Source organism: Lutjanus erythropterus, chromosome 13, assembly GCF_056507025.1.
Source record: "Lutjanus erythropterus isolate fLutEry1 chromosome 13, fLutEry1.hap2, whole genome shotgun sequence".
Lineage (NCBI taxonomy): Eukaryota > Metazoa > Chordata > Actinopteri > Lutjaniformes > Lutjanidae > Lutjanus > Lutjanus erythropterus.
Genome location: NC_139329.1, coordinates 2,103,246 through 2,118,797, shown reverse-complemented (window position 1 = coordinate 2,118,797; position 15,552 = coordinate 2,103,246). Strand labels below are relative to the sequence as shown.

Sequence of the window (15,552 nt, the reverse complement as noted above, 5' to 3'; positions counted from 1 at the left end):
CATAATTTTGGCTTTTTTTTAACCTCATAATTATGCTTTAAATAAACAAACAAATAAAAAATTGCCGAAATCAAATTACAACAAAAATTACAATACAATTACTACAAAAATGAAAGTCAGAGAATAAAGTCAAAGGAACATTGAGCAATAGAATAGTATAAAAATCATTAAAGCATAAAAGACCAGACATTGCTCCCAATTAATATTTAAAAGCCAAACTAATAAGATAGGTCTTTAATTTCCTCTTAAAAATACAGAGGCAGAGTCAGAACGTCTGGAGGAATTATAACTCAGAGGAGAGCTCAGAGTTTCTTTCTCAAACTTTTGGGATTATCTTCACTCCCGCCTCTCAACCCGTCTGCAGCAGTGAGCTGTGGAGGTGCTGATCTCCTGTCAGGTGTATAATGTCCTGTAATAAGTCTGTCTTCATCCATGTTGACTGCTGACTGGAGGGGAAATGTACTTTACTTCATCAATGTACAGAGACAGAGAACAAAAACCTGAGTCATCTAATAACATGAGACTGCAAGTCCATAGTCAGCTGCAGATATTTGAGCAAATCATGCTAAGTTGCAAAAGTGAAGCAACCAACAATTCAGCCAGAATTCAATGTGATATTTACAATCACAAATCATCGACCAGCTTCACACAGTAAATGTCTTGATCTCTTTTTTCCCATTAAACTTAATATTATGAAGACTTTTGTTCTTTTTCAAAAATTTCGATCTTCAATTGTTAATCAGCTGTTAAACCTAAATATTATGTGATCAGATTTAGTGACAAGCTTTCATGTTTTTAGACAATGAAAGTACCTGGCATGTGGGGCTGAATGACATGCAAATATCTTATATTATAATGCAATAGGGATGGGCATCATAGTCCAGTTTCACTTTAGAAGCTGTTTCAAAACTGCATAACATTTGTATTTGGGAACATAAAATAGTAACTGCAGGGCATCATGGGTATACGCAAATGAGGACTGTCTCAGCACTGTATCTGTTGCACATGTGAACCAAGTCTGAATCCTACAGCACCCCACAGTGGTTGAAGGACACCATGAACATTAAACAAGCCACCCAGATGGTGAAAACTCTCCAAACACAGTCCATCAACAGTTCAGACCCAGAAATTTTCACTACTAAAGTTCAGTTTCAGCCTCATGTAACCTTATACATAATGCCACTGATATCACTACTACCACCACCACCACCAGGGCTACTTTTTCCCTCACAGATAATCAAAAAATAATAATAATAATAATAATCCACATGCCCCTCCTTAAACCGCCACCTTATCGTGGTGAAGGGGTTTGAGAACCTGAATGATCTTAGGAGCTATGTTGTCGGGGGCTTGTTGCCCCTGGTAGGGTCTCCCAAGGCAAACAGGTCCTAGGTGACGGGTCAGACTAAGAGCGGTTCCAACACCCCCAATGAATAGTTTAAAACCAGGGATATCTACGTCGCCAAGATTGGCATTACTGGTGCCCCACCCTGGAGCCAGGCCTGGGGTCGGGGCTTGCAGGCGAGTGCCTGATGGCCGGGTCTTTGCCCACGGGACCCGGCCAGGCTCAGCCCGAACAAGCGACATGGGCCCGCCTTCCCGTAGGCCCATCACCTGCAGAAGGATTCAGAAGGGGGATTCCAGGACATGGAATCTCACAGTGGGGACATGGAATGTCCCCTCGCTGGGGGGGGGGCTGAGCTAGTGCGGGAGGTTGAGCGGTACCGGCTAGAGATAGTCGGGCTCACCTCCATGCACAGTCGGGGCTCTGGAGCCCATCTCCTTGAGAGAGGCTGGACTCTTTTCTACTCTGGAGTTGCCCATGGTGAGAGGCGGCAGGCTGGTGTGGGCTTGCTTATAGCCCCCCAGCTCAGCTGCCATGTGTTAGAGTTTTCCCCGGTGAACAAGAGAGTCGTTGCCCTGCGCCTTCAGGTCGGGGATAGGTGCCTCACTGTTGTTTCGGACCAAGGGCTGAACAGCAGTGCAGAGTACCCAGCTTTCTTGGAGACCTTGGGAGGGGTGCTGGAAAGTGCTCCGACTGGGGACTCTGTCCTTCTGCTGGGGGACTTCAATGCCCACGTGGGTGGCAACAGTGTTACCTGGAGGGGCATGATTGGGAGGAATGGCCCCCCCGATCTGAACCCGAGTTCTGTTATTGGACTTCTGTGCTAGTCACAGTTTGTCCATAACGAACACCATATTCTAGCATAAGGGTGTCCATCAGTGCATGTGGCACGGGGGTGCCCTAGGTCGGAGGTCAATGATCAACTTTGTAGTTGTGTCAACTGACCTTCGGCCATGTGTCTTGGACACTCGGGTGAAGAGAGGAGCTGAGCTGTCAACTGATCACCACCTGGTGGTGAGCTGGAACCCGCTGGCAGAAGAGGAAGCTGGACAGACTTGGCAGGCCCAAAGGTATTGTGAGGGTCTGTTGGGAACATCTGGTGGAACCCTCTGTCAGAGGGGTCTTCAACTCTCACCTCCGGGAGAGCTTTGACCAGATCCCGAGGGAGGCCAGAGACATTGAGTCCAAATGGACCATGTTCTCCACCTCCATTGTTGACACGGCCGTTCGGAGCTGTGGCCGTCAGGTCTCTGGTGCCTGCCGCGGTGGTAATCTCCAAACCTGGTGGTGAACACCAGAGGTAAGGGATGCCGTCAGGCTGAAGAAGGAGTCTTATCGAGCCTGGTTGGCCTGCGGGACTCCTGAGGCAGCCAACAGGTACCAGCAGGCCAAGCGTGCTGCGGCCCGGGCGGTTGCAGAAGCAAAAACTCTGGGTATGGGAAAAAGTCATGGAGGAGGACTACTGGGTGGCCTCGAGGAGATTCTGGCAAACCTAACCCTGCCCTTTGCCACCAGTTCTGTTCATTATTTTTATGGACAGAATTTCTATGCGCAGCCAGGTGCTGGAGGGAGTCCGGTTTGGGGGCCACAGGATCTCTCTGCTTTTTGCGGATGATGTTGTCCTGTTGGCTCCTTCGGACCAGGATCTTCAGCATGTACTGGGGCGGTTTACAGCCGAGTGCGAAGCGGCTGGGATGAGAATCAGCCCCTCCAAGTCTGAGGCCATGGTTCTCAACCGGAAAAAGGTGGCTTGCTCCCTCCGGGTCGGAGAAGAGTCCCAGCCTCAAGTGGAGGAGTTCAAGTATCTTGGGGTCTTGTTCACAAGTGAGGGGAGGATGGAGCGTGAGATTGACAGACGGACTGGGACAGCGGCAGCAGTACTGCGGTCGTTGCACCGGTCTGTCATGGGAAAGAAGGAGCTGAGCTGCAAGGCAAAGCTCTTGATTTTCCGGTCAATCTACGTTCCTACCCTCACCTATGGTCATGAATTTTGGGTCATGACCAAAAGAACAAGATTTCGGATACAAGTGGCCGAAATGAGTTTCCTCCGCAGGGTGGTGGGGCACTCCCTTAGAGATAGGGTGAGGAGCTCTGTCACCCGGGAGGAGCTCGGAGTAGAGCCACTGCTCCTCCACATTAAGAGGAGCCAGCTGAGGTGGCTTGGGCATCTATATCGGATGCCTCCTGGGCGGCAAGCAGCAGCAAAAGAAAATACATATATATGTATATGTATACATCCTCCACCTCCTCGGCATAAAATCTATAGACATCATTGTCAGTTATGCGCAGTGATTCAAGCATTTGTCTTGTCATTGTAGTTGGAAAACTCATGAGTAAACCCAAGTAGAAACCTAAAAAATGTTTTCCAAGGAACAATTTGTTTGAAAATGATACAGATGAGAAATCCTGTTTTTAAAGGATTTTAAAAAAGAGATAAATATCAGAGTTAATTTTATTAATTATTCAAACATTTATAGTTTAAAATAAACTGTTTTTAAGGTTTTACCAATAATTAACCGATGATATTATTTATACTTTCAGTTTGGTGTTTATTAAAAGTAAGATAAAATGGAACTTTATTAATCCCAAATCCTCCATTCTCTGTTGAGAGCTGAGTTCAGTCCAAGGCTGAACTGATCACAAACACACCGACACACACTCTTGGTGTCTAAAGTTGCTCACTAGCTTACAGCTAATGTATATTCTGGCTGTCTCGGGTGAATAAACACAAATGATCCCAAGTCAAACAGGTAACACAAGGCAAAAATCTGCTTTGCCTTTTTGTGTGAACACAGCATATCAGCACAGTCACACGTACAGTGGCCATCGCCTGCAGACATGAATTGTGGGCAGTGGAGGATATGATATGATGAAGTCCTCACAAAGTACAGAACATGCCTTGCCTCTGGAAGCAAGGGTTTTATTCTCCCATCTTCTTGCACAGAATGAAAGTGGTGAATATTCACCAATGTTATCTCCTGTGTTGGTGACATTCAGTTTCCCTTCCTTGGGATTAATGAAGTATCTCAAATCGTATCATTTCTGTTGCACATGTGGAACCGTGCAACATGTTTCATCAGTCTGAATGATGAGTCTTAATGATAATTCATCGGATCATATTATTGTACATTGCATTATATATTCACTTTATTACAAAATACTGTGACACCTGTAATACTCCCATATTAAGTAATGAAAGAGGCTCTGATCTGGTTTCCATTATAATGCACTTTTACTATTTAGTAATGTACACTATAGGCTGGATTTCATCACAGATATTAGTCTAATCTATTCTTCTGTGTCCAGTCATCCAGTTTGGTTTTGTGACGTTGTTCGTGGCCTCCTTCCCCCTGGCTCCGCTCTTTGCTCTGCTCAACAACATCATCGAGATACGACTTGATGCCAAGAAGTTTGTGACTGAGTTGCGAAGACCAGTGGCAGCAAGAGCCAAAGACATTGGTGGGTTATAATCAACATACTGTGGCTCTACTAAAAAGACATAAAATACAAGAAAGTAGCCACTAGTAAAGGAACAGAGGAAGATTTTGTAGTTTCTGTAAGTGTCCCTATATATTCCTCCAGTGTAGAAAAAAGAAAAGTTCGTATCACTAAAATCTAGCAGCTGATGCATATTGTTATGTCTGCAGGTATATGGTACAACATACTAAGAGGGGTAGCGAAAGTGGCCGTCATCATTAATGTAAGTAAAATGTATTTATTTATGCTAATACATATACTGTACAGTCTGTAGGTCTTTTTGGCATCATACATCCATCATACTGGGTTTAAAACGATGCAGTGATAGTGACCCAAATATAAAAGGACCATGAATCCCACACTGTTCATCTAACATGAACAGAAATACCACCCTGAAAATTGAAAGTGTGATGTTGACGACTTTGACAGTTTTAGTCATAGCATGTGCTATATTATTCTTAAGATTTCATTTTCATGCGGGCTAGTGTGTGTTTTGTTGCTGTTATGTGTTACCAGTGGAGCACACCAAGAGCTTTCATTAACTGATCAACAAGCACAAAGAGCCACAAACACCTCTGATCATTAATGTACCCAATACTTTGAATTATAATTAACTTTACTAAGCTGAGAATATTCACACACAGTGTGAGCCGTCTGCTGCACTCAGCAGCCTCTGAACACAAACAGAATGTAGCATCTGTCTCAGCTCAATATCATGACTTTAAAAACACCAAATGACTTGTTTTAATGAATTTTGTTATATTAAAACATTATGAACTGTAAAATATCACTTCCATGAGGCTGTTCAGTCACACAGTGACAGATCACAGACTGAAGTTGGCATGTCATCCTCACATGCAGCTGCAGTGAAGGTCCAGCTGCACGCAGCTGCACAGTTTATATCATGTTCAGTATAATGTTGATTAATGTTGAAATGATGTTTTTCTGTCTCAGTAATTATTAATACCACCAGATAATAGACTAAAGTGGTCAGGTTTGGAGCCGACATGCATCAGGATAGTGAGTTTCTGTTTACAGGATAGAAAATGTGTAATTTTCAGAAAAATATTAATCACTATCCTTCACCTCATCACACCTTAACATTATATAAGCCAACATTCCTGACTGAAAAGTTTCTGAATTTTTATGACGTTTTGCTGTTGACTCTTTATAAAGTCATCAGATCAGATATTCCTTTCCTGTTCCCATCTGCTCTCTGCTGTTTTGGTGCATTGTTTTTCCTTCGTCCAGCTCTGATGATATCCTGGCATAATTTCCTGTAATTGGTCCAAAAGTACGAACCATCCAAAAAATGTTTTCACACTAGAAAAAAATAATGCACCATGGTTCAGTTTGACCTGGACTGAGACCACCTCTTTTCGCTGGACCAGGGACTGGCTTTTTAGTCAGGACTGTGTTCTGGGGGAGGTTTCATTCCTGTAATTTTGGTCCAAAAAGTCCGAAAGTCCGGAGCAAAGAAGGTAGGTGTGAAAATGCCCTTATGGTAATTATGGTAATTATAGTAATTAGAAATCAGCAGATGTTTGGATCCCTATAAGTTTGGATCACCTGCCATAATTAATATTTAATAGATCGAGTTTGCCTGCCTCGTTAAGTGTGGACATAATGGGTTTTCACGAGAAGGAATTTAATAAAGTGGAATATGAGTCAAAACAAGATCCTGTGCTGATTAAATGGAACTTAAATGGAACACACTCTATGTTCACTTTGTGGTAATTAATCAGAGACACACACTGTAATGTTCTCAAAAAGAAAAACTAGAGTTTTTAGTATCATTACTCAACCTGAAAGCCTGGAGCCTGCAGGTGAGGGCCCCAACTCATCCAGCCAATACGCTGGATTGTTTGATTTCAACTTGACACTGTATGTTCTTCTATTCCACACTGTCTTGTTTGCACATACAATGTGAAATATTTCTTCTCATTAGTCTGTCCCCCGTTTCTGTCTCTGATCTCTGATCCTCCACCCACAACCACAACTCCTAGGCATTTGTCATCTCCTTCACCTCAGACTTCATCCCTCGGATGGTCTACCAGTACATGTACAGCCCTGATGGCTCCATGCATGGATTTGTCAACCACACGCTGTCGTATTTTAATGTCAGCCACTTCCAGGAAGGCAAAGAGACCATAGATCCATTGCACCTTGGCTACCCCGTTGAGATCTGCAGGTGAGAAATCAATCAGTCCCCATCAATCAATCTCAGTCTGCTATGTTTGGCATTTTAAAAATCAATATACCACTGTCATTGGAAATGTTACGTAGTATAATTAATCAGGTGGCCTCTGTCTCTGCCTCTGTCAGTGAGCTTGTGAAGAGAGTCATCTTGGATGACGACTGCTGTGTTCAATGATTCTGTGCAGCCATGAGGAACTCATATAACCACCAGAAACTTTGTGTTTCCAAAGCCTAAAATAGCTGGTGACTTTGAGCCTGTATACACTGTACGCTGCAGCTGTGGAGGTACTGTGGGTCATCCACTAACCACTGGGTTGGTGGTTCAACCCCTGGCTCCTCCTGTCTACATGTTGAAGTGTCCTTTGACAAGACTCTGAACCGAGAGTTGTCTGTTAAGGTAGAAATCAGCCATACAAGTGCAGTCCATTACCCATTAACCATTGGTCAGATAACAAATCTGATTGGAATCTACAGTTTTCCACGACAGATTGCAATAATAATGATTTTTAATACTTTTTGAAATACAATAAAAGTCTATGGCATGGCAAACACAAAACCTGTGGTTAAAATTGTGAAACAGGCACAGTTAGGTTAGGTTTAAGCAACAAAGGGAAGGGAGAGGTAGGTAATCAGGAATAAGAGATGTTTTCACATGAAAATGAAAGTTGCTGCATCATCAACAAATGTCAGAATTGAAAACCGATCCACAAACAATGTCACCTATTTTTGTCTCTGAAGGTATAAGGACTACAGAGAACCTCCTTGGTCAGACACTCCATATGAGATCTCCAAGGAATTCTGGGCGGTGCTGGCTGTCCGACTTGCCTTTGTCATTGTTTTCCAGGTATAGTGAAACATGCAAAAAATATTATTGTTCTTGTATTATTGAATTGTTCTTAATGCCAAATTCTGATGTTTTATGCATTATTTTACACACTGTTTAGTATTCCATTATCAATATGTATGACTTTATTAGACTGTGTACCATGTTTGTTCTGTTGGTTCTACTGTCCTCTTCAAGTCTTTTGCATCTAAATGTGATGCCCACACTGTTGTGGACTTCCACAGAAAAAGTCAGGACAAACAGTTGTGATTTTCAGTTATCTGATGTTTCCTGTAACTTCATGTTTTACACAGTACATCACATATAAAACCTATATTATATAGGCATAGGTATGGATTTGAAAAAGCACATTTTGTGACCTCAACATGGCTCATTTTTACAATAAATCAGAGAAAACAAAGAAAGATGACGTGATTTCATCTTATTTATTGACCAGAACATTGTGATGCTGATGAGCGACATCGTGGACTGGCTGATTCCGGACATCCCTAAAGACATCAGCCTCCAGATCCATAAGGAGAAGATTCTACTGGTGGACCTCTTCATGAAAGAAGAGCAAGGCAAGATCCAGGTCCTGGAGAACCGGTTGTCCACAGGGGGCAAGGAGAACTGCAGCAGGAGCAACAACAACAACAACAACAGCACAGCGGCTCACCAACGCTCCGGACTACACAGCGACAGCACCACAAGCCTCTAAAGCTCCCAGTAGTGAATTCTTAGCTCAGTCTTAGTTAGCAAGTCAACGCTTGCTGGCAGCCTGCTCGCTCAGGCCAACCTAAACTCTGTTTTAGTTCTCATTCAGAACATTCCAACAACTGGGAGAGCAGCTGGCTGATGAGGTGTGAGGACAGTGAAGGTGAATGCATGGGGCCAAACATGTCGCAGTGTGTGTGGAGAGCTGTCAAACTGTATCTCAATCCATACGTGCGTACGCAATTACACAAATCTGTACGTGTACACAGGTTTGTGAATGTGCACACAAATCTGTAAATATGAACAGATTTGAAAAAGAATAATGCATGCTCAGAATTGCCAAGTGTACACAGGTCTCTAAATGTGCATATGGTTTATACATGTGTATAAGAACAAAAAAGAGAATAAAAATGTGTATTCAAAAGGTCAATCTAAACAGCTTTTTATTAATGAGTGAAAAATCCAAGGGGGATATTAACAAAGGCTGTTGTGTCAGTTTCTCTGGATATTAACTAAGACAACAGATGTAGATGCAAAAGAATTGTTACTGCTGTTGTGAGGACAGTTGCAATTTGCAATTTGTAAATGCAAACCTGAAGAAGGCTGCAAATCTTTAAAGGATTTAGGGTAAGCAAATATCTCACTGGGTATTATAAAGGCAGTGCAGTGCTATGTTCAGCATGCCACTGTTTCCATTTTAATAATTGTTTTACTACATTTTGCAGAGTTTGATGGAGGCTCAGATCTTTACTCACTGGAAGTTCAAACTCCAAATCCAAAAAAGCTGGGATTCTGTGTAAAATATTATATAACAGAATGCAATGATTTGCAGATTTATTTAATTTTTTTAACGTATATTCAGTTGAATACAGTACAAAGATAAGATATTTGATATTCAAACTGAACTTGATTGTTTTTTGTAAATGTACACTCATTCTTAATTTGATGCCTGCAACATGTTCCACACACGTTTTAACACTCACTCAGTGTTTGGAAGCTGAGGACACTAACTGTTGAAGTTTTGAAAGTGAAATTCTTTCTCATTCTTGCTTGACTTCAGGTGCTCAACAGTCCGGGGTCTCTGGTCTCTGAATTCTTTTACTATGAAGACACGCTGTTGGAACACGTCCACAATGTGTCTTGGCATTGTCTCGCTGAAATAAGCAGAGACATGTATGAAAAAGACGTCTAGATGGCAGCATATGTCACTCTAAAACATGTATGTACATTTCAGCATTACCGTGGCCTTCACAGATGTTACCCATGATGCCATGGGCACTAACACACCCCCATACCATCACAGATATTGTCTTTTGAAGTTGGCTCTGTTGTGTCCTCAGCCCGGAGGACACGACGTCCATGATTAGTGAAAACAGTCTGAAATGTGGACTCATCAGACCACAGCACACTTTTCCACTTTGCGTCAGTCCATCTCAGATGAGCTCAGGTCCAGAGAAGTCTGCAGTGTTTCTGGATGTTGTTGATATATGTCTTTCTCTTTGCATGGTAGAGTCTTAACTTGTATTTGTAGCTGCAGAGACAAACTGTGTTTACTGACAACATGTAGTATCCTTTATACAATGATGTGGGTTTTTAATGCAGTTTTTAATGCAGTGCTGCCTGAAGGGTCAAAGGTCACAGACATTCAGTGTTGGTTTTCAGCCTTGTCCCTTACATGCAGAGATTTCTCTGAATCTTTTCATGATATTATGGATTGTAGATGGTGAAATCTCTAAGTTCCTGCAGTTTTATGTTGACAAATGTTGTTCTTAAACTGTTGGACTTTTGGTTTTTCACAAAGTGGTGAATCTCACCCTATCCATGCTTGTGAATGACTCAGCCTTTCCAGGACGCCCCTATAATACCCAATCATGATCCTGTCAACTTTTTAGAAGTGGGGTTTGTAGTTAGAGGATCGACAACAGGAAGTGACTACCATGGTGTGGTACAAGTTGTCGCATTCGTGACTTATTTCATTCATGCTGCCACATTGATATAGTTTTTGTTTTTACAGAGTAAATTAAATAAAATAAAGATAGAGAAAGAACAAAGGGAGAGAGAGAGAGAGAGAGAGAGAGAGAGAGAGAGAGAGAGAGAGAGAGAGAGAGAAAGGGAAAAACCTTTACTATTCCCCTCCGTCTGTGTCCTTGACCCATTTACTCCAGTTTCTTATGAATTCCTCTTCTCTGTTTCTCAACTGAGTAGTGATTTTCTCCATTTCTTCAGTCTCTTCAAATGTTAATCTACAGGCATTAACAGATGGTGATTGAACATTGATCCAGTTAGGTGTAATTTGTTTTAATGCAGCTATGCATATTATTGTATACAGATATTTGTCTCATTCCCTCGATTTCTGCTCGAATGATGGGTAATATAATATTTGGTGGCTGTATCATCATCTTTGAATGAAAAATATTTGTGGCTTTCTCTTGAACTGACTCCCAAAACTTTTCCAACACAAGACAAGAGTAAAAAACATGTGAATGATGATCTGCCTGCAAGAAGCACATATTCCACATTCCGTCCAGCATTCAGCGTTACCTGATGAACTGTGTTATCCTATAGTATACAATATCCTACAGTAATATAGTAGGCCTAAGTTTAGAAATATTATGATACAGAAGAATTACAGAAATGGTTATTAGTAGTGCTGTGAGAAATGTAGGTATATTAGTGATCAAGAAATTACATTAATCAGCATACTGATAATTTAAATATTTGTTTGCAAAGGTATTAGAGAGGCTATTTTATTGTTAAAGCAATTAAGTCTCAAAGGATTATAATGTAAAACTGGAATCATTTTTCAGAATCATACTGAATATAAAAACTTTTAAGGAAATGTAAGGAGAATCATAAAAAGTGGAAAGACTTTTGGAGGAAATTTTGAAACGCAGTAGCAACGATAACCACACAAGAATGAGACAAGTGCAGTTTTTGGAACCAGACGCTGCAGACGCAGGCGCTCCACCGACTGCAAACACCTGGCTGTCACCTGATCAATGAGCTGACAGGCTCTGATTGGATCTTAATTTTGACAACAAACACCACATGTTGTATGTAATACTAATTTTCTGTATAATTGTAATATTTATATATCGGTCTTATGTTGTGCAATGAAGTTTTAATCTGTGAACAAGCAGATATTTAGTATCTGATAATAATATTAACGGTTAGATGTATGACTTATCAAATGAACAGTTACAAAGTGCTTTACAAAGCAGATAAAAGAACAGAGGATAGTAAGTGAATCTCTTCTATTTCAGCTTCAATCAGTGATCATGAACTTCATTTCTTCAGCTATGAATGTGGTTTGCAGACTACAGGCAGTCTACAGCTGATCTAACAGCATGTTAGTGTCTCTTCCTGTATATTCTGTTGAGGATGCAGGAAACTGTCAGATTGGACTGCAGCTTTCTGTCTCCACCTCCTGCTGTGGAACCTTGATCTCATTTACTTTACAGGCGAGGCGCAGTTCATCTCAAACAAGGCTAATGATGCTAATTAAGCCCTGTTCCATTCAGGTCAACCAGAGTCAGGCTGCTGCTACTGTGTATTTTGGCTCGCTGGAAAAGTTCTGCTACAATAAATGGAATGGGACCTGAATCAGTATCATTAGTAGCACCTGTGTTTTCTTTTACTATTATACATCAACATGGCTGCTGTGGAAAAAGGTCGAGATCATGGATGTAAGTTGCGTTGCCACTTGTCCTGTTTAAACAGGATTGTCCTGTATTGAAAAATAAAATCCACTGTCCCTTACTGAATCAATACAGGACACAATTTGTCCCTTATTTTCATGCACACCATACTCCGGAGGTCCGCAAACTGAGATTCTGGAGCCTTTTGCCGCTTTCCAGTGGCTCCCTGTGGCTTTAATTAAAAAATTATATGAGTAATATGAGTTAGTAAGTATATGAGTTTTTAACGTTTACATTTTCATCTCATTCATAATTTTTTTTGGTCTATGGTGATTCTCAACGATCTTCAAATGCAAAAAGACAGATTTTTTTTTTAAGTTTGATTATTTTGTCAACTACAATGTGCATCATATCCCACACTTGCCAACCTCGAAAATACAGAGCATTTCTAATTAAAGCAGAGGAGGAAAAGTGTTATATAAATAAAGTTTATTACTATTATTGTTAATAATTTTTAATAATTTCAGTCTGCTCTTCAAGTGCCCCTTCCTTTCAAGCTATCTGTAAGAAAAATGGTGTGAAAAATTGTCATAAATCTAGAGAAATATGTGAGAATTGTGATCCCAGAAGGAAACAAGGAGAGGGCAATGAAAATCAGGAGTCTCCTAAGAAAATTGGGAGAGTTGGCAAGTAAGTCTTGAGTCTCCACAGGGTAGCTGTGCATGCCAAATCCAAAAAAAGATCTCAGAGGAAAATAAAGATTTTAATAGTTATGCCTCCAGACAGATTTTCTTTTTTCCATTTTGTCCAAAAATGGCTCATTTGATAGTAAAGTCTGCTGACCCCTGCCCTACTCTAATCCATTACACATTTATTTTTTCACATAAATGGAGAACAGTATCATGAGACATGGTGCAGGAGGTTGGAATCAGAATGATTTTTTGTGCTTCAATTCTGACAAATACCTTTAGTTCAAGTCCATCTGTAAAAAGACAGCAGCTGCTCAAATACAGATACAGATCTATGTAAATGGCAGACAGACCACGAGTATCAGTCCTGTCAGTGGGAGTGAGAACAAGGCAAACTGTGGCGTCTCAGTGGAGTTATTTCTGCAGACCAAACATTTGGCCCAGTGTCTCTGACCTGTCTGAGTCATTAATATAACTGATGCAGCTGTGCTTTACTCTTATTGACTCATTATTTCCTTTACATTCATGTTCAGAGTAGCAGACTTTGAAACTGATGAAAGAAAAGCAGAAATTGGTGCATAAAAAATCTTGATTTGTGCCCCTATGCCTGGGGTCGTGGGCAAGGTGTGCCTTATTTTTCCACAGTGAAAATGGCAACTCTAGACGCAAGTCTCATTTTATGCTTTGGTGTCTTCCTTGCTTTGAGTACAAGTGCCTGAAGAACAATCTTTTAAAGGGATAGTTCACCCTCATGTCAGTTGAAGGTCAGGTTTATTTTGTTTGTCCACAAAACACTTTAACAGGAAAACAATGTTGCAGAATCTTCCAGTGAATGGTGAATGGTGACCAGTTTTCAAGCAGATAAAATAACCAAAAAACCCATAAAATGCCTCCATACTGCTCCTCTGGCATAATCCAAGTCTCCTTAAGTCCCAACATTCCATTTACACACCGTCACACCACACACACCCAGTTCAGACAGTGTGCAACAAGGCATGTTGGGGCTTTAGGAGACTTGGATTACACCAGATGAGCAGCATGGAGGCATTTTATGTTTTTATTCTGTTTTTTCTTAACATGTGAAAACTGGTCACCATTCACTTCCATTGTTTGGGAGATTCTGCAACACTGTTTCCCTGTGAAATGCCAACAGTGTTTTGTGGACTAAAAAACTACCTTCAACTGGCGTGAGGGTGAGTAGATAATGACTGAATTTGCATGTTTGGGTGAACTTTCCCCTTTAAACGTGCCATGTTTTAAGTAACACAGGCCTGACGGCTGTCACTGAATGATCCACCATTGCTGCTACGAAACACCTAAAATATTGCACATTTGCTCTTTGTACACCAGGGGGCAATGTTGATTTTGGTTTTAAGGAATAGGCCAAAGTAAAGAGGGAAAACAGATGTTGACTGGAAGGCTGAAATCAACAAAATGTCTTCATGCTGAAATGACAGACCTAATCTTTGCTTTTCACATCTTAGGTGGGGCTTCATCATCTGAGGATTATTATTTTCTTAGTTTCATAATTATCATGTAAAATTTAGCAATCACCACTTCTGTTAGTTGCAGTGGTCTCGACTTTGACAAAGTAAAAAGCCTGACTCCACTTGCAATAAGATGCCAAAAAGACAGAAAAAAAGCTCGAGGACTGCTTTAAAGTCTTTACTGTCATGTACCAACGTGCTATTGTTTTGCTGCCGCCATTAATACCAACTCTGCACTTTACCTGATTGGTTGATACAACTGTGGAAATTCCGCCTGCTCCGAGTTGACACATTCCATTGGTCTTGGCGCTGATTTTGCATATAGTGAACCGCGAGGATTGGATGCAATGACAGTCAGTCGCGCTGGGCGCAGCGGCTAAAGTCCCGCCTACTCTCACGTGTATTGGCTGAGAGGCCAGCCCTGCATCAGGTTGACAACGGACATTGGTTAGAGGGACGTCAGTCACGATTAAGCTCAAACACCATTGGTTTACCGGGTCAGTGCAGTTTTAAGGGCTTTCTTCCAAAACCAGAAAGACAAGCGGTGACGGACAGACATACTGAAGGTTTTATCACAGAAATAGGATGTTTTTATCAACGAAGCCGAGGCATTACATTCTGTGGATTTAAATTTACACCTACAAGTATTATAAATGTGAGTAAAAAAGCTTTTCTTTGTATTTGTTGTGCGGGCAGTCAGTCAGGGTTCAGGCAGTGGAGCTATCCCAACTAACGCTGCTGTTACCAGACAAATGAGCAGTTTTATCATTAATGAGCCTCTTCAGACCAGTTTACACACTATTTACAACTCAGAGAAATGTAAAACTAAGAATAAAGTTTTGGTATCGTGAATACTTACCACAGTGTGTGAATTTTGACAGGCTGCTTGAAAAGAAGTTGTTCACTATGGCCATTCTGAACAGTGAAGTTGGCCCAGCCTCGTCTACTGTAGTTACACCTCTACATGGGTCTTATTTTCCCGAATTAACATGGACATAATGTTATTTAAATACAGGCGAACTACGGATCGTTTATTTATCGACACCGTGGTTAGTTAGCCTGTGTGCATGGTAAACCCCTGACCACAACCACACGCTGCAAGTAATGAGAGCAACTTACTCAGTAATTAGCTTGAAAGCTAACTAGTGCTAGCTACATTCCAACACCGGGTGATTGTTTA

At 41.3% G+C, this 15,552-nt stretch overlaps 2 protein-coding genes across 3 annotated transcripts in view; both read left to right on the top strand.

The window, feature by feature from the left end:
* The window catches only part of ano1b (anoctamin 1, calcium activated chloride channel b), a 55,292-nt gene extending 46,310 nt beyond the window's left edge, over nt 1-8,982 (top strand). For both annotated transcript variants that reach the window (XM_084734554.1, XM_084734555.1), the window contains 5 exons: nt 4,652-4,804; nt 4,993-5,045; nt 6,829-7,013; nt 7,760-7,865; nt 8,302-8,982. In XM_084734554.1, the coding sequence (XP_084590680.1) occupies nt 4,652-4,804; nt 4,993-5,045; nt 6,829-7,013; nt 7,760-7,865; nt 8,302-8,562 (758 nt within the window). In that variant the 3' untranslated portion in view covers nt 8,563-8,982. The remainder of the gene's footprint in view (nt 1-4,651; nt 4,805-4,992; nt 5,046-6,828; nt 7,014-7,759; nt 7,866-8,301) is intronic.
* A 5,902-nt stretch (nt 8,983-14,884) lies between these two features.
* enc2 (ectodermal-neural cortex 2) overlaps nt 14,885-15,552 on the top strand; it is a 42,905-nt gene continuing 42,237 nt past the window's right edge. Inside the window, exon 1 of the mRNA XM_084734545.1 lies at nt 14,885-15,027. The gene's annotated coding sequence lies outside the window, so the exon portion shown is untranslated. The remainder of the gene's footprint in view (nt 15,028-15,552) is intronic.